Genomic DNA, 19,596 nt, shown 5'->3' on the forward strand with positions numbered 1-19,596 from the left:
AGGTTTTTGTCTATTATCTGATATTTCTATGAACTCTCATTCATTTTGGTTGATTCCATCTTAGTAGTAGGTTTAGGGGCTTTATCTCTTATCCAAGAGGCTTTGTCAATTCTGAATTGACAAAGCCTCTTGGATAAGAGGTAAAACGTCTTCTAACTTTAAAAAGTAAGTCCAGATGACAGCCCCTAAACCTATTACTAAGATTATCTGATATTATTTGTGATAATATAGATATATGGACTAGGGATGCCACAATTCTCTGTTTAAAAGCGAACCATATGTTAAACCATCGGACCAAATTGTGGGGGAACGGGAACTGTTGCATCCCTACTGTATACCAGTAGTGTTTGTTGAAGCAGTGACGTGCGGTGAGGTTGATGGCTGGTGAGGCACTGACTCCTCTGGAGTCTGATTTAGTATGAAAGAAATAATTATTTCAGCATTCATCCAACAGCAGCTAACAGCTTATAAAATACACACAAGAAAATGTTTGTGCAACAGAGAATATTTCTTTTATAGACATGGATAGAACACTCTTCTTGTGTATAAATTATTCATATATACTGTAAACAAATTAAAGTATACAGATGTGTTCAGCGCACATTTGACCCTCAGTAACTATTTCTGGTATTTTTCCAACTTCAAATTCTGGTGCTTTAATCAGTGTTATCAAATGTCTGTGAAATTAATCAATAAAATAAATGATTTTACTTACATTTTTACCACTTACTCCTATGTTATTTTAAAAAAATAAACATTGAAAACCATGTTTGCCCCTACTTTTTGAGTCCATGCTCCAATCCTTCTCCACAAAAAGCTCTATGATCTGTTGGAAAAGTCTTCCTTATTTTCCTGTAGTGAGCTTCTCCTTCTCAATGGAGAAAGACATCCTTAGTCTGTTCTGCTTCTATGGCACCAGTGTAGCTACAAAGCAGCTGTCAGCTCACGTCTGCCCCCTGCTGGCGGGGCTTGCCTCACCTAAAGCCTTTTCTGCGGGCCTACAGCAGTGTTTTCAGCGCACGTCTCTGTTAACATTGAGCCCTGCAGTCAGACATGAGGCAGAGCGCTTCAGAGCCTCACCAGGAGTTTCCGCTCCGTCTGTGATCGCACAACACTCAAATGTGACGATTTTAACCTCAGAAACTGTGGATAATGTGTTGAGTTGACTGAAAATGTATATTTAACACAGATCAGTGGAAAATAGAATTTACTTCATTTACTTTTTCCTATTTTATCATGATTATGACAAGTGAGGCTGTGCCTCACTTGCCTCACCCTGACCGCTTGTCACTGTGTTGAAGATGTCAAAAATGTGTTTCGCTAAATTTAAGATGGATGAATTATTTGTTGTTGTTTTTTATCATTCCAGGCTTACTATAACCAATTGAAGGATTTTACTTCATTGTTACTTGCTTATTAGAAGATTTCAACAAATGCTTTTCTGAATGTGTAGTTTTTTGTCGCTGTTTTTTTTATACACAAATCATATTTCAAGCTGAAACAAAACTGTAACCCAAAAATTGAGATTTAACCAAATTGTAGAAGTGAATCGCTGCATCCCTAGTAAACATGTAACTTATAAACTTTCTGTTACTTTCAAAACATGGAAGTGTCTACGCTGCCATGTCGTAGGACTGGGGGAGATGGTGAGGGAACTCCTACACCTGCACAAAAGACAACAGGTTGTTGCCCTCCACTGGTTGCAATCAGTGAGAAAGAAACAGCTGTTGCCTTGGAAACTACCCGGGGCATACTTCTTAACTACATGACTTCTGTTTATATTTTGCATTTTGTTTACAAATGCAAACATTTAAATACTGCAGAAAAAAACAAATGTAAATTCAGAAAGAGGTGCTTTTTAAAAAGGACTCTCTATGTGATATTGGGATTTTTTTTTTGATCACTGGTTAATTGCCATCACCAGATAAAGAACACCATTTGATAAAAACAACTTAAGATATTAAACTATGATTTTACACATTTGCTGTGCATTTAAAAAGCATTGATGACTGTCAGGCCGGGGATTTCAACCTCAAACCAATTCAATTAGCTCAAAGCTCTGAGCTACACTTACACCACTGTGTAAATACAAATAGACCATCATCTGCAAAGAGTCAAATATAGAAGGAGCGATGGAAATATGTACGTTCCAAAGAAAATAGACAAAAATTTATTTGCAGAATTATTAATGAAGAAATGGTTCTTGTTTGGGGGAAATACTGCCCCAAATGAAAATCTGATGTAACTGCATGATGTCATTAGGTGAGGTCCACTCCTGTTTGGTGCAGTGTGATAGCAACACAAAGATAAAGATAGAGAATTTTCAGCTTTTTCCCTCCATTTGAACTTAGTCCCTTCAGCGTTCTTAGTCTCAAAGCTGATGTGGTTCTTGTCTTGTTTGTTTTTCTCAAAAACTTTGAAAAAGACACCAGCATCCACACTAAGACAGATGAGCTGTTGGTTCAAAATTGAAGCAGAAAATCGTAGCTAAAAGGCTACAGGGTTCCAGTTTTGTCTTATTTCTCAAACCTCTATGTTTATCACTAAATTGTGTAAAAACATCACCTTCCCACCATAATCTGCCAACAATTAACACCTTTTTTTCCGTTAAAAATAATTTGAGCACCCTCTATTTGTGTCAACAGGGTGTTTTGACTCTCTAAATTGACTTTCTTTTACAAATATATGCAAAGAGAAAAGAAAAAGCAAAACTTTTATTGTTCCTAATAAATTATGATGCAGCTAAAAAGACAGTGTCTTCAAACAAACAATCTTAAAGCCTCATCAGAATGGCCATCACTCTCTAAATCATAATTTATCTTTTTTGTCATTTATAGCTCTTTTCTTTGCAACTTTAAAACACAGCTGCAGAAATTAGGACACATTTTAATTATTTGAGTTGTTTTAGTAAATAATCAATAACGCTGTAAAACACAGAGGCAGTGTGATTTTCCAACCACCATTGACCAAACAACAGAAAAGCACACATTAGTGGTCATTACCAGACAGTTGGTGCATCCTGTGGTCAGAAGCCATGAAAGGCTATTGACAGTCAGACATTGCTGCTATCGACTCAGAATGAAACAACTGGCATTTTTGATTGAAAAGATTGAAATTCATTTGCACCACATACATCCACTCATTTCAAATGAGCTGCATGTTTCAAACACACGGCTCATTCAAAAAAAAAAATCCCTGTTAATGTGGCTGTAGAGGAGGACGTATCCCAGAGAAGTAGGAACTTTTAGGGGGAGCGATTCAGATCTACGCTTTTTGAGCAGCAGATAAAGGAAAATCCTGCAAGCTTATGTTGGATATCTGATCCTTCTGGCAGCTCGGCACTACAAACTTCACAGCTGACTGATCATTAATCATCCCGTCTTTTTATCTTTATTTGGATTTATACTTTCTCAGGATGTTTGTCCTGTACTGTCAAATTTCTGTTTTTTGCATCCACATTCAGCCAAGTGTTGTTTACCAAGTTAACACTTACTTATTGTGTGGAGTGTTTGAGCTGGGTAGAAACAGTTCTGGTCAAGGTGCCCATGTGTGAACCAGCTAGGGTGTACCCCCTCTTACCCCATCTAACCCTTGACAGTGGCTGGGATAGATTCCAGCAACCCAATCACCCCAATACAATTAGAATTTTTCTGAACTGGCACAGACAGTGCACACCCATCCATCCATCCATCCGTCCGTCCGTCCGTTTGTCCGTCCGTCCAGCTTGGTTTCCTGTGTAGGGTCACAGATGTTGCAGGCCTATCCCAGCTACTTAAAATCCAAGGGAGGGTACACCTCAGACAGTTTTACAGCAGTGCAGATTGGGATACACATTTGAAATGATTTAGTTGTTTGCTGTCAGAATTCTTCTTGTGATAATTCCTTATTTGCCTTTTTGCAAAATTCTCAGATCAATGCGCATTTTGACACTTCCAACTGAGCGATAAGCAATAACATTGCTTAGTCTCACTACATATTTGTTAGGAAAAAAACAGTAATCTGATCCAGGATTTTTAGTGTTACCAGTTCATGTGTGAGGACAGGGCACAAGCCATGACCAGTTTTTGATACATTTCTAATATCAGTGATTCTTTGGGGAAACAGTTGACTCCCAGGAATACTTTTTCTTAAAAGCTGTTTTTTTTCTTGGAAATATGTTTTTACAGGGGCATCTACAGGTTTTCAAGAAATTAACTTTGAAGCCAACTTCAAAGTTGTGCAGATCAGTGCGGTCAAAGTTACAAAAGGTTCATGTGAGCAATAAAGGTTAATTAAATCGAATAAACTTCCAGTACAAAAATATCTCCAATAATGTACCATAAAAACAGGAAGGATTTGAACAAAACGTCCTCCTTCGCTCAGGCTGCCATCACTTTAACATCGACATGAAGAAGCTGTGATGCTCAGTGAGCAAAAACATCACTATCTACTAATTAAGATAAATATGCTGCCAATAAAGGGCAAGGTTTTGGATATCTGGGTAATCTGATAGAACCAGCTGCCAGGCAGATGCACTAAATGGTCTGTGATGATCTTAAATTCCGGCATTCAGTAGACAAAATACAAAATCACTGGTTAATATAGGGTGTGTTCTGACTGGAAAAATCTGTTCGTCCAGACCCGGTCCGCTTAATTTGGTCCGGATTGAGTCCGGTATTAAGACTGCCATCAAGGGGACTTTCCTGTTCAGAACTAAAGCTTGTAAACAAAACCACATGACTAAAGATCTCCTCACTCATTGGTAAGGAATTACGAGGGCATAAGGTATGGAAATCTTGCGCTGTTAGTTTATTCAAACTTTTATATTTCACTTACAAATTTTGAACCGTATCAATGTAAGATGTTAGGCTGATAAGTGTTTATGACAATATAGATTGTTGGGTAAACATTAAGAAGCAATTTGTATCACATTAAAGTTGGTTTGATGAGTCTGAATTCATCCAACTACATTTCAATGAATTTCTGTGTCTCATCTGTTTTGGCATTATTTTAAGAGAATGCTGTTATTGAAACTACAAGGTAGCTTAGGATGACGTCACAGCAGTGCATGCAGCATATTGAAAAAATCATGTAGGAAGCGTTTTCAGCTGTGTCGAAATAAACAGCTGTACTTTTTTTTTTCTGTTTCATAACACAATGGTTGCTTTATATTTGTCTGAGGCTCATCTGTTGCTTCATTCCTACTCTGTTTACGCCGGCTACATTGGCCTTTTTGGTTCAGTTGTTCCGCTCCAAGGACGGATTGTACCAGGACCAGGGTCTGCCTTTAGCCTGAAAATTTGTTCTGGATTATTGGGGGAAACAAACTCTGGTTCACTTTAAGCAAACCAAATGTGTCCAGTCCTAAAATACTCTGATGAAAAATTTAGACAGAACATGCATTTAACTCACACATTGTATCTCCTGACTTGGCTTTGTAATCAGACCAAGACTTGAGATTCGACTAATATTAGACCAAGACTTGAGATTTGACTTAAACTTTAGACCAAGACATTAGAATTCACTGGAACGTCAGAACAACACTTGAGATTTGAGAAACTTCAAACTGAGACTCAGACTAACAAAAAGTGACTTTTGATTTATTTTGTGAGGTGTTCACTATGATCTACAGAAACTAATAAAGAAAAATATGATCTCTTCTTGGCTGCACGGATGTGCAGTGGTTAGCGTTCCAGCCTCACAAGTAGATGGCCCTGGTTTGAAACTAAGCTGGGTCTTTTCTTTGTGGACTTTGCAAGTTCTCTCTGTGCATGTTTGGGTTTTTTTCTGACACTCTTTGCTTTCTCCCACAATCCAGAAAAATGCTTCACAGGTTGAACGTGCCCACCTGTGTATGTGTGAGTGTGTGTGGGATTGATCGTGTGGTCCTGTGACAGACTGGTGACCTGTCCAGGGTGTACCCCGCCTTCGCCCAACAGTAGAGTAGACAGGCTCCAACAAGCCTGTGTCCCTGGAGGGAATATAGTGAGTTAAGAAAATGGATGGATGGATGAATGAAATCTCTCTTCAAACAGCGTATCTGAGAGTAAAGTGAATGATTTACAATATTTGATCAAACCAAATAAGATGTCAAATTAATAAGCAAATACTTTAGATGCTAGTGTTGAAGTGTTCTTTGGGAAGTACAAATGTATTAGCACCATTTTTCATGTCTTACACTTGTCACAACCTATAGAAGAAGGACTTTTTAGAGCAGCTGGAGCTTTACAGCTGCTGCGGTGCATCACAGTATACATAGATTCTTTTGTGGGGTTTTAGTGAACATTATTGTCCATTCCACCACTGTTTCTCTTTCTCTTTTTTTTTAGTAATGTTAAATTTCTTTTTTTTCTTTGCATCAACCTTCATTGTTTTAAAACACTGTTAAATTACAAGCAGAAATACGTCAGATTCACACATTTTTAGAAGTAAGAAAGAGAAAAGTGTGATTTTTTTATGTTAGAATACTGCTGAGATTCTTACTGCCATGCAAGTGTTGATACACTGCCACTTAGTTCTAATATTATAAGTTATAAAACATGGTGCTATACCTAGTTCCACCATTGCAACTCCAAAGTTTCTTATTGTGGTAAGAAGACCAGAAAATAAGAAAGAGGTGGGTTCACACCGGCCCTGTTTGATTTGGTTAAAACTGCCCAGAGTATAGTTTCCTATGTTAATCTGCATCAGAGATGGGCAACTCCAGGCCTCAATGGCCGAGGTCTGCAGGATTTTCACATATCCGAGCCCTATTCATGATGGATTACCTGGTTCAGGTGTGTAAAGCCAGTTAGAACTCACCAGGGCATAGTATGTTGGAAAAAATGCAGGAATACAACCATCAAGCCCTGGATAGCCCATTCCTGATCTCGACCAAGTTTGCACTCAAACAAGCAGATTGAGACCTACCTACAGAGGACATCTCATTCAGCGGCCAAGTCGACTTTGATTTTGTGAACAAAAAAGCTACCATTTATTGGACTTAAGGACCAGCAGTGAAAGTCAAGAGCCAGTAATTAAGGACAAACCCAGAGAAATAAGGAAATATAATGTGAAAGGAGTGAAAACGTTTACAGTAACAAAGAAAACAGCTCCAAAATTACAAGAGACTTTAACCACACTTAAGATTTTAGCCTGGTTTTCCTTTTGGCTTTGACTTCTAGCGAGAATAGTCTGGTGGTTCAACAATTTCCTCAGAACTGCAATAGAGAGATATAATCATAAATGTGTGCTGTGTCTCCTATTAGGAGTTATTCTGGGATTTCTAAGTCTACACAGAATGATGATCACAAAACTCTGTGATTAAATTGTCAAATCTAAAATGAAGCAACTTGCCTCCTCGGTCCGTCAAGGCCTGACCAGAGCTCCTCTAGGGCCGGCGTCTGGGGGTGGGGGCCTGGGCTTGCTCTGGGGGGGGCGACGCTTTCTGGCTCCTCTCTCTCTGTGTGGGGTGGGTGGTGCCGGGCCTGGGGTGTCGGCGCCTCCGGGGGTGGGGCCCCTGGGCTGGGTGGCCCTGGCCCCTTTGCTGGGGGACAGCTGTTTGACCACCGGGGGACAGTCTACCAGCTGTCCCCAACTTACCCCCTTCCTCATATAACCTCATATTAGGGTGAGGGGGTGGGGGGTCTTGCCTGCGATGCGCCTTGGGGGGGGGGCTACTTGGCAGTGGCCCCCTTCCTATGGTTGCCGTATAGAGAGGGCCCCCCCTCTTTCGGTTTTATTTGCACCTTAGACATGTAGGGTCCTTGGTAGGGGGGGGTGCTTGGACATCACTGCAAGCAAGCAGCAGATGTCCTCCTGGCACCCTACCCGCCAATTTTAACCGCACCTTAGACATTTAGGGCCCCTTGGTGGGGAGGGGGAGGGGACATCACTGTGAGTAATCAGGAGATGTCCCCTTAGTGCCCTACTCGCCAATTTTAACTGCACCCCCCTTAGTACACACACCCTTCCCCCTTCAATATATACATTCCAACATTAACACACACACATGCACACACACACCCTCTCAAACACACATACACGCACACACATTTTGCAAGGAAGGTGGGACCTGGGTCCATCTGTCCCCTACCCCTTCCCTGGTGGGGGGTGCGGGCCCCTTGGCGATGGCGGCCGTGTCCCTTGGGTGCCGGCTCCCTGGGCCCGGCGGTGCTCTCTCCGCACGGTGGGGGGGTTCATATTACACCTGAGCCGGGGGTGTTCGTGTCCCTGGGGGGTGGGTCCTGGTCCTTGCCCCTGAGCGCTGGGCCCCGCAAAACTTCCAACATGGCCAAGCCTGGTCGGCCATATTTATAACACCCCTTGTGGGCCACCCTTTTTTCCCCGGGGTTCCCGGGGAAAAAAGGGGCGGGGGCGGCGGGCCCCTGCCTTGCTCCTCCCTGGACCAACCGTGGGCCGGGTGGGTGGCTGCCTGGAGTGCGGAGCGGGTCTCCCTTGGGGGGTCCTGGCTCGTACCTGGGGTTGGGGCGGGGGGATGCCCGGAACTCCTGGGTGGTGGTGGGGTGCTCGTCTGGGGCTGTGGGCGTCCTTCTCCGGTGGGGCCCTGCGTTGGGCTCTTCCGGCGCGGCGGGGGGGCTGCTTTCCTGGCTGGGCTGGGGCGGCGCTCTCTTTCCCTCCGCGCCTCCCTGCTCTCTGGCTCTGGGGGCATCGCGGCGGTCCTGCTGGCCCTGGCCTGGGTGGCGGTCTTGGTCGCCCGGGGGGCGGTTGTTCCCTGCCTGTTCCCGTGTGGCGTTGGGGGAATTCCGGCTGCCGCTGCTGCTGCGGCGGGGGTCTGGATGTGGGGGTGGCTGGCTTTTAGAAGAACATAAACACTCACCTGAGCACAGGTGTTAGCTCACCTTTGCACTTATAGTTTGCATGATTGAATGAATGAAAGATTTCACACTAGTTGGTTTAAAGGCATAGGTATGCGTTCGTGAACACTATCTGTTTTGTGTACATGTTGACATGTGAACATTTTTTGCAGCTAGCAGGTGTGTTGATAATATTTGAGTGTGTGTGAACAGGCCCCGCCCTTTTTGTACTACATTTTATCTGTACCGTAATGATAAACAACCAGTAAACCTGTCTGCTCTATGCTGCTTCATGGTCTTACCCCCCCCCTCTCACTATCACCCCCCCCCCCCCCCCCCCTGACATCCCTCCCTCTTCTTCCCTTCTTTCCTTTTCCGTCCGGTCCAACACCAAAGATTTTCAATCATGGTTGAAATGAATAAAGTTTGGCCTCAATTACATTTTAGTTTTCTTCACTGATTAGGAGAAAATCCATTGTCTTTCCACTAGACAGAAATTCGGGGTACTTATATACTTTTCCTCCTTCCTTGAAGGTCCAAAGTGCTTTACAGTTACAGTACCACTCTCTCACAAACACACATTTACACACTGATGCCTAACACAGGAGCCAGCTTGTATCCACCAATGTGGGGTTCACCGTCTTGCCCAAGGATATTTCAATGCATGGGTGGGCAGGGTGGGAAATGAACCTGCGATATTCCAATAAGAGGTTCACCACTCTACCTCTGGACCATGGCCGCCCCAATGCACCTTGATCTTGGGCTTCACCTTTAGTGTCTTTGGGATCACTCTGAGCTTTTTGGTCATGGCTGCCCAGTTGGGTAAAGATGATTATGTCCTTTGTAATTATCTATCAATGAAAACTACAACCAAACATAAATAAACACTAAAAATACACTAATTAACATTTGAAGCAGCTTTTTAGTAAATCCAGCTTAATGCTGTATTAACATTTATATCTTTTTTGCTACTGAAGTACATCATAAAATCAGAAAAGCCACAATCCTGTTACTGTCTTGGAAAATAAATAAATAAACTGCCTCCACTGCAGCTTGAAATAAATATTCTTTGGACATGAGTTATGGCTCTACCATCCTCCACGGCCAAAAAAAATCATCCAAGCCACAGATTTACTATTGAAACATTAAAATTATGATAGATATCCACAAAAATAACTCTGAGTTCTATCAAGAGGCTAACCAGTCATACACTGATGTTGACATTTCCATTTGTGTGAATCAGGAACAGAGATGATGACAGATTTACTAGCATGTCTTTCAGTTCCTTAACGTACAACAGGATTTCTTAACTCTTATGAGAAATATAATAGGTTTCACAGCATTCACCGCCCTCCTTTAGGTATAAAAAGAGAAACGGGATGGTAAATATTAAGATTTGACACAGTACTCCGCTGGAAAGTGGGGTGCTTCTGGGGGAGTGAATGTGGCTGACAGTCCGCTGGTGACACAGATATCTGTACACATGTTTTCATCGCATGCGGGGGGAGGGTTTGCCTGTATCTTTTAATCCAAGATAGATGGGGGAACCTTAACGTGCACAAAACTGGAACCCTAACTTATTTTTACACACACACATGCAGGAAAGTGATGACATCTTCGGAGGGTAAACAGAAACAGCCAAAGCACCAATCAGCACACGCTCTTTAGCAAATTACAGGGAAAATTAGAGTGTGAGAGCAGGATGAAGGGATGAAGTGCGGATAGAGCTGCAGGGAGAGGGAGAAGCTTTTCCACAGATTACCAAACAGCCACAGATTATGGCCTGTGGATTATGAGAGTCTGACCAAAATAAGAAGAAAAAAAAGTGGATGCAGAAGGACAGGCAAGCTGTTTGTTCTGTCCTTCTCAGAGAGCGCCTGCTGGTTTCCTGCCTTGATCGCCCTTCAGAGATCACTGTTGTTTCTCACATGTGTGAGTTCATATAATCAATGAAATGACATGACTGCACACGATCGGCCTGAGGCAACATCACACACGTGCAGCAGGGAATGTTATTTATCAGCTGCTTTTCTGACTGGTTCATCTCTTTAAAACCTGACCCCCCCCCCCCCCCCCCCTTTCCAAAAAATTGATTATAGTTTTGTGTGTATTTTCAATGTGCTATGTTTTCATTAAAAAAAAGTAGGAAAATGAAAAGACATAACAAATTGTAAAATAAAGAGAACATGCTTCAATTGGACAGTTTAGAGTTTTTAACAGAGATGTGGTCTTAATTCACATGACTAATGCTGCATTCATACCGGATACGCTTCGAGTCGGGTTTCAATGTTTAGTCAATGAACAGAGGTCCTGTGGCGCGATTTGGGCGTTGGGCGCAGTGCGGCCAGGTTGACGTGTAATCAGGAACTCACCTTTGGGCACGTGACGTTTTCAGTGACTCGATCAAATGGTAGAAAAATAAATCTATTATGGCTGCTCAATGTGGAGATTTACGACCTGAACTTCCATCCATTTCCTTAACCTGCTGGGGCTGCTGGATTGCCGGATCAACCAATCGAGCAAGTACAGTTTAGCAAGCTCTAGCTTGGTGGGCTCTGTGACAGACTGGTGGCCAGTCCAGAATTTATCCCGTCTTCGCCCAACAGTAACCGGGACCGTCTTTGGCAACTCCGTGAGCGAACAGAGGAAGAGGATCGAGTGAGCGCCGTTGCTTAGAGTCCGACATTCGTACTCTGAGCAGCTATTGTGCTTGCTATGCTGGCCCACGGGCGGTTGGCTGCCCGGCAGATGGAGAGCGGGTGCCGTCATAACGGCAGTGATCGCTTCAATTCCATGGGCTTATGATGTTTATCTCATTTTCATCGAGACAATAATAAAAAGATCTTCTGGTTTTGCTTTTATTTTCCCCTCTTTGGTTAATGCTCAAACTGGGCCACAGACTGATGGAAGTTACATTCACAACAGCCGTTACAGGCACAGCTCTCGCTGTAGGAGTGAAGTTCACTGGGAGAGACTGTGAAGGATTAGGTGACCCACGGTGACGTGCCTGCCAGGACTTCTGTAGAGACCTTCAAAACCTATAAGCCCAAGCTACTCGCTCAACATTATGCATGTGTTTCATGATGTGGCAACGAATGAAGTCCAGAAAAACGTTGTCGGTTGCTCTGCGGCCGGGATGTCAAGGCGTCAAGCAGTGACACACGTCAAAAGAAAGACGGTAGACACGAGTTTGACGAGAGAAATACGTCCGGTGTGAATGCAGTATTAGACTTGAGTCAGACTGGAGCTGTAAAGCTAACTAGACTTGACAAAATGTAGAAAATACTTGCAATTCGACCTGGACTTTAACAGCAAACTTCTGACTTTTCTTGGACTTGAGACTTCCAACACAAAAAGACCTGTTACTGTCTCAGCTGTTGAAAGGAAAGGACTGGGAACATTCAATGGTAGGACTTGATTTGACTTGAGAAGTGTTGGCTGTGACTTGGGATTTGATACAGGACTCGAGGCAAAGACTTGAGACTTAGTTGTGACTTGCAAATTAATGACTTGGTCCTGCTCATTGACTGTATAAGAGAACTGGACTGAGTGGATCCTTCCCCCCTGGCGTTTCAAACAGGAAGTACCTGCTGGTTCAAAAAGCCAAAATCCCACAGACTTCCATAGAGAAATAAACAGCTGTTACTTTGTCATTATGGTTGTCAGAATAACCATTCATGCTTTGATGCCTTTTTTTAACATGTTCTTGTTAATCCTTATTTTTTTAGATCCATTTTTTCAGTGGATCAACTTTATACTGATAGTTTTAAAAGGGTCCCCCTTTTTGTATGCAAACTTAGCACAGGAACTACAAATTAAGAGCTAATATACATTTTAGAGATATAATACATCTATTGTTAATATTATTAAAAAACAATTTACGTTTTAACTTCCTTGTGCTTCTGATTTTGGAAAAAGGGTGAAGCTTTCATTATTATGGGTTGTGATGATGGTCTTGACAAAAGGTTAAAGGAGAAGATACATTATATTGGTAAATATTTTTATGTGGATGCCCTTTCACTCCAAACAAACTTTACCCAAACTCTGATTGTAAAGTTAATATTGTTATTTTTTGTGATTATTTATCTTCTTTGTTTAGAAGAACACATTGTGAAATCAGCAGAGCCTGACAGATAATGTTTATTTGAGTATCACTCGCCCGGTCATATTGTGATCTTGTGACTCTGACTCTTGGTTTGTACGGAGTCTCAAATCTCTTTTCTTCCCCTGTTTCTCTGTCAGAGCTCCTCGGAGCGGCAAAGCGGATCAACGTTAACATTCAGGATGCAGATGGGTAAGGAACAACAACCCCCACCCCCCCCACCCCCAGTCCTCCCACAGTCGTCCCCTCTGCATCATCACTCCTCCAATCACCATTAGCCTCGCTGTCTGTCCTGCTTGCCCTTAACCTTTAAATGGTATTAATCAATATTAATATGAACTCATAACTAACATTTTTCGTCCAGACACAGACGTGTGAAGTCTCCTGCAAAGATTCTTTGTATGATTCATTGTGTGGGTGAAGATATTTAGAGACATGAGGTGAAAAAGAGGAAATAATCAGCTTATGCTTTATCTGAAAATGCTTTCTATTAAAATTAGTATGCGAAAAACAAGGGGGGTTTTTAAAAGCATATTATTATTATTATTATATTTATATTTGTTTATTTTACTTTGTTACTAATACATTTAGGCTAATGTTTTAAGGATTAACACACAAATTTAGCTTTTTTTATTTCTAGTTTTTTGGGAAGACTTTGTGACACAGTGAGAAACGGTGAAACATAATTTTGACAAATTAAAACTGCAACAATAATATTATATTTAACCAATTACTGTTTATCGAGGTTTAAGGTCTGGCTAACTTGTATATTTTCTCACAATTTGATATCTTTAACTTCCAATCTGTCTTATCTATATTTGATGCTTTCTTGTAAGTTTTTTTTCTTCTCACTGGACTCAACAGTTAAAAAACTGTAAACAGCATTTGCATGGGTTTTTCAAAATTCCAACATTCATGTATTTCCTTTTTTTCTTTTGCTTAGCAGCTCTTCTAGTAACTAGAATGTTGAAAATGTTCAGTGCCCTGCCCGCCAATTTTAACTGCACCCCTTAGTACACACACCCTTTACCCCTCAAAAATATACACTCCAACACACATGCACACTCACAAACACACACACATACATTACACAAGGAAGGTGGGACCTCTGACCATCTGTCCCCTACCTCATCCCTGGCCGGGGGTGCCAGGCCATCGGCGACATGGCCATGTCCCTTGGGTGCTGGCTTCCTGGGCCCGGCAGCCCTCTCTCCACGCAGGGAGAGGGATCCCTGAGTTCTCTGGCAAGACCAAGAGCCGGGGATCACATCACATCTGAGCATGGGGGTGTCCGTGTCCCTGTGGTGTGTGTTCTGGTCCTATCCCTTGAGCTCTGGGACTCGCCAAATTTCCAACTGTGGTTTAGCCTGGTCGGGCCATGTTTAAAACACTCCTTGTGGACCCCCACTACTCTTGGGCATCTTCCTCCTGGCCAGGGGGGGCCTGCACCTGCCTCACTCTCTCCTTGACCAACCGTGGGCTGGATGGGTGGCTGCCTGGAGCGTGGAGCGGGTCTCCCTTGGGGGGCCCTGGCCTGTGCCGGGGGGGGGGGGGGGGGGGGGGATGCTCAGAACTCCTGGGTGGTGGTGGGCTGCTCGTCTGGGGTGGGGCCCCGCGTTGGATCCTTCCGGCGAGGGGATGCTCTCCTGGTTGGGCTGGAGCTTGCACTCTCTGTCCCCCTGTGCCTCCCTGCTTTGGGGGCCCCTGTGGCGGTCCTGCTGGCCCTGGACTGGGTACCAGGATGCGATTGGCCAGCGGGCGGTTGTTGTCTATCTGCTACAGTGTGGGTGTTGGGGGGTTCCTGGCTACCGCTACTGCTATAGCGGGGGTCTTGGTGTGGGAATGACTGGGCACTCTCATCCCTTTTTTTTACATTCCATCATCCATTTTAGAAGAACATAAACACTCACTTGAGCACAGGTGCTATCTCACCTTTGCACAAACACAAATGCACAAATGTTACCAACAGGTATGTTGGTAACATTTGTGTGTGTGTGGACAGGCCCCGCCCCTTCTAGATTTGTATTACTTCTAAACGTGAGCTTAATGATTAAAAACATCCAGCAACTTCTTGCTTTATGCTGCTTCATGATTTTACCCCCACCCCCCTTCTATAATCACCCTCCTATCCCTCCCTCTGTAACATCCATCTCTCTTCTTCCCTCCTTTTCTTTTCCGTCCAGTCCAACAAAAAACTGTTACAGATAAAATCAATATGAATAAAGTTTAGTATAAATCATAAAAGGGGTTTATTCAAATATACATCTGGTTTGTCAGAAGATTTATAACTCCCTGTTGTTAAAGTAAAATGTGTCCAACTAAAGAGGCCTTCAGCTCTCATCTGTTTGCTCAGCTGTTGGACAGAACAAGTAAAAAAAAAAAAAAAGTTTTGAAAATTCAAATTATCCTTCAAGGCATCGCAGTCTTGTCTTAAACTGTTTCCAATTTAGTGTTATCAAACTAGAAAGTGAAAAGTTTGGCAACCTTTGAGGAGCCTTCTTTTTTTTAGACTAAACTCACCAAAGACAAAATTCATAATCTGACATTAAGGGATCATTTTTAATCTCTGCAAGTCTTTTGTTTCATCTATCAGAGTGACTTGCTACACAAACTGCAAACAACTTTTCTACATTTCAGAATATCTTCAAAGTATTTGAGTTTTGTTTTTTTTCTTTAATGTTTTTCAAGCAATAACAAATACTCAAATAAATAATTGTTTAAACTGTTTTCCTTGTTGTTTCATACACTTCTCAAACCAGTCTCAATGTAGTTTTATCATGTCTGGAGATGTGATAAATAAAGGAGAATTTTGTGAAGAGCTGGTGTTCTTTGAAGCTAAAGATACTAAAGTCTACAGTGAGGTTCAGACCTTCAGAGTGTATAAAACAATTAAACAACATTGAACTAGGCATAGCTATATATTGTCAACCATATTTTACTGTACGTATGTGTGGCATTCATAAGAAAATGTGCATTAATTCTTTATATAATCTTGAAATTGTGTCAGTTTGAGGCTTGAATCTTTGCCTTGTTACATGTTTTTAGACAGGTATTGCATTTTAAACAAACACATTTTATATGATGCTGCTAAAAAAACAACCTCTTCATAAAAATGCTGCTCTCACTTTTTTTCAGTGACCCCACTCAGACGTAAGCCTTCACGCATTAAGCTAGCTTTCTGCAAACCCCGCTGTACCTCTAGCGTTAAATTGCGTCTGTTTAGCTGACTGAACCTTCCTCACATGTATCGATTCCTCTCCGCGTGTGCCTCACCTTCTGGTTCTTATCAAGTCTGTTGTGGTCACAGGCTTATTAAACACTTGGTTTCAGATTACAGCATTTCAAAGAAACTGAGACCGAATCGTTAAAGAAAAATCATTGAACTCAGTTTTAATTTGCGTCTGCACAGCTTATCTGCAGCTGAAAGGTCAGGGTGGAGTTCTGGAGACCTGACGCTCTGGTGTGAGCACTTTCTCGCCTGGATAATAGAAGAACCTCCACGAGATAAAGGGTTGCTGACAGCGTTGCGCGAATAGGGACAGAATCTCCAAGCAGAAACACTATTGTAGCGTGTGAACCAACACACGAAGACCTAATTAATCGTTACACAAATCAGTCGATGGCCTTGATTAGTTCTGAAATTTCCGCACATCAGTTGTAGATTTTGGCTGTCGTCGCAAGAATGATTGGATGGTTTTGTGGAGGGCAGTGGAGCGAACAGAAAACAGAACCTCTAATGTTGGGATGAGATAATTGGACCAAAGTTTTTGAGTAATGACGGATGGGCTGTTGAATTGACTCCAGGGATTGGCTCTCATATTCACATGGGATGCATTAGCTAGACACACACACACACACACACACACACACAGATGACATAGATGTGTGTGATTTCTACTCCGGGGGTAGTAAGATTGCTTATTAATGGAAGTAGGTCAAACCCCCCCCCCATCTCTCACGTAGAGCTGAGGGGCGGAGCAGCTGTATGCTGAAGATTAATTCAGCGAAGTTAAAGTCACACTATGACCGAATATGTATGTTTTTATATTTTTTCTGACACATGTCCTGTTTGTGTGTGAAGGCTGTCCCCGTTGCACCATGCGGCTCTGAGTGGCAACAAGGAGCTGATCTCTCTGCTGTTGGAGGCCCAGGCAGCAGTGGACATTAAAGACCATAAAGGTAAAAAAAAAGGAAAATGGATGAGCGCAGACAGTGTTGCCTTAAAAACTCACTGTGTCAACTCACTGTAGACTCCACGCACCTTAAAAAAGCAAATACACATTTCCGGCTTTCCCTGTGTGACAAATAATACCATCTTATGTAATAAGCAGCGAGCTTGTCGGAAATGTAACACTGCTTTTGCGAGTGTGTGTGCAAGTGTGCGACAGAGAGTGACAGATTTGTTTGCTCGGTAAACAACAGAGAAATAAGGGATGAAAGCTTCATATCTGCAGAACTGAAAGCCAAGTGAAAGCAGAGCAGCGGATATATCTCCACCCCACATTGGCAGACGTTGGCGGAAGAAAATAGCTGAAAATCTCAGGGCAGATGGGAGTTATAATCCCTGGAGGATGCAGGCCTGGTCTCTGCACTCCCCGTCAGTCATGCCCTGTGTGTTTCTAAATAGAGGCGCACACCTGGTGGGCATTTTTACCACGTGGTTCGACGTCAGTTTCACAGAAATGTCAAAGCTCTGCATTCAAAACTCATGGAGTGCAGTGGTGACGTTGAGGACGTGGGCCCATCTCTTGCCCAAAGCAGTTCTCACCACTTAAAGCTACTATATTTAACAATTAAAGAGGTGCTGCTAACATTTATAAACACATAAAATCCTAACCTGGATTAGCAATCAGCAAAAATGCAATGTTGATGCTGAAAATACCAGCTGAGGGAATATTTATTCCTTGGGAGGGATGATGTTGCCAAAAGTTTCCTTGGATTCATTTTTTTCCATCAGTGGAAAAAAGCCAACTTTGTTTTGCAAAAAAAAAAAAAAAAACCTTTCCAGCAATCAAAAATGTAAGATTGTGCTTAATGACCTAGATATCCTGTAGGTCGGGGATGGATATGATAAACATTACAGAGAAAAAATGGGGATAACACCTGTTTGCTGGGCAATTAGGGCAGGAGGGTAATTTTCAACATAGACCTGCTGACACCACTTTAATTCCTGGACTGGATGAATGCAGTGTTCATTACACACATTTATGTTGGATAAAGACCACTTTTACAATTTTGTACTCACAGTGTACACGTGGGATAGATGATTTGTTTTGCCCTCAAAGTTTAAGATTGTAAATTCCTTTAAATATAAGGCTTTTCTAAAACTTTTGAACCCCAGGCAGCAAAGACTAAGAATTAGGAATAACAGTTTATGAACTATTCCAATCTGATGTCGGTGCTGGAGCTGTGCAAGAACGTGACGCCAGAAAGACAATGACAGGAGCAGTGGAAAATGGATACTCTGGCGAGTGATTACTGGAGAAACTGTAATGAGGTGGTTAAAAGGAGGAAGATGGGAAGCTTTGGCAGAGTTTGGAGGATTCTGGGGGGGGGATTTGATGTGGGACTAGGAGAGAGCAAGAGATAAAATAATCCAATATCCAATTCCAGGAGAGAGGCGGTAGGAGGGGTAGATTTGAGAGGGAAAATCTGTGGGCAGGTTCAATGGCAGAATCCAAAAAAACTCCCAGAAGATGCAGAAGTACAGACAGGGGACAATCCAGAATGAGGTCAGGGAAGAAAACAGAGCACTACTGTGCCATGTGATCCCCCAGCGTCCCCCATAGTGACAAACCTGTCTATGGTAGGAGGAGACACATCCAGATATGTGGATGACACATCGGCACATCACTGCAAAGGACGGATACATCCGGTTCAATCGGAAAAAAGCCCTTTTTTTCTTGGACTGCTCCGTACAACTCAACAAAAGCAGGAACATTCCGGTATGCAGGAAACCTACTTTTTCGAACCAGTATCTCATGCTTGACTCCCACCACCCACTTGACAATAAGTTATGAGTAATCCGAACATTACAGCATCGGAGAGAAACCATAAGGACAAACCAACAAAGAAAAGAGCCACTTTAACCTCACGAAAAGCTGGACTTCTGTGAAGAAGAAGAGCATCAGATCATTGAACATTGTTCTCCCTTAGGTGCCAGCGGTGTCTGAGAAAGTCAGAAGGATTTTCAACAAACACAACATCCCTGTTAAATACACTGAGACGAAAACTGGTCAAGAGCCACATCAGGTCAGAACACAGCAGTTCATCATCTTCAAATAAGGACAATGGTCACTTTCTTTAAAGGCGACGGGGCGGACTTACCACTAGGCAAAGGTGGGCATTCGCCCCAACGCTCTAGGGGCCCCAAGCTGATTACTTAATAGAATCCAAAATAAATTTTAGGTCCATCATTATAGAACTCTGTCATGAAAAACACCCCAAATCACTGAACTGGTTAAAGATTGATCATGTAAAAGAGTTTGTTCCTCCCCGGTCCTTCTTCAGCAATGGTATATTCCAGTCAAGTCCAGAGGCTTCCAAGTTAATAATAATTGATACTTTAGTTATCCCACAATGGGGAACTTCTTCTCCGCATTTTGACCCATCCCCTGGGGGGAGCGGTGAGCTGCAGACTAGCCGCGCTCGGGGGGCGACAGCTGGCTGGGGAGAGCGGGGATTGATCCGCCAACCCTTTGGTTAGCGAGTTAGCTAGCA

General features: G+C 42.7%; 1 protein-coding gene across 6 annotated transcripts in view; it reads left to right on the top strand.

Annotated features, from left to right (window-relative positions):
* The window catches only part of LOC101161704 (caskin-1), a 50,028-nt gene that overhangs the window by 2,877 nt on the left and 27,555 nt on the right, over positions 1-19,596 (top strand). For all 6 annotated transcript variants that reach the window (XM_020704288.2, XM_011477219.3, XM_004066030.4 and 3 more), the window contains exons 2-3: positions 13,017-13,068; positions 16,958-17,055. In XM_020704288.2, coding sequence (XP_020559947.1) covers positions 13,017-13,068; positions 16,958-17,055 — 150 coding nt within the window. The remainder of the gene's footprint in view (positions 1-13,016; positions 13,069-16,957; positions 17,056-19,596) is intronic.

This window comes from Oryzias latipes, chromosome 1, assembly GCF_002234675.1.
Source record: "Oryzias latipes chromosome 1, ASM223467v1".
NCBI lineage: Eukaryota > Metazoa > Chordata > Actinopteri > Beloniformes > Adrianichthyidae > Oryzias > Oryzias latipes.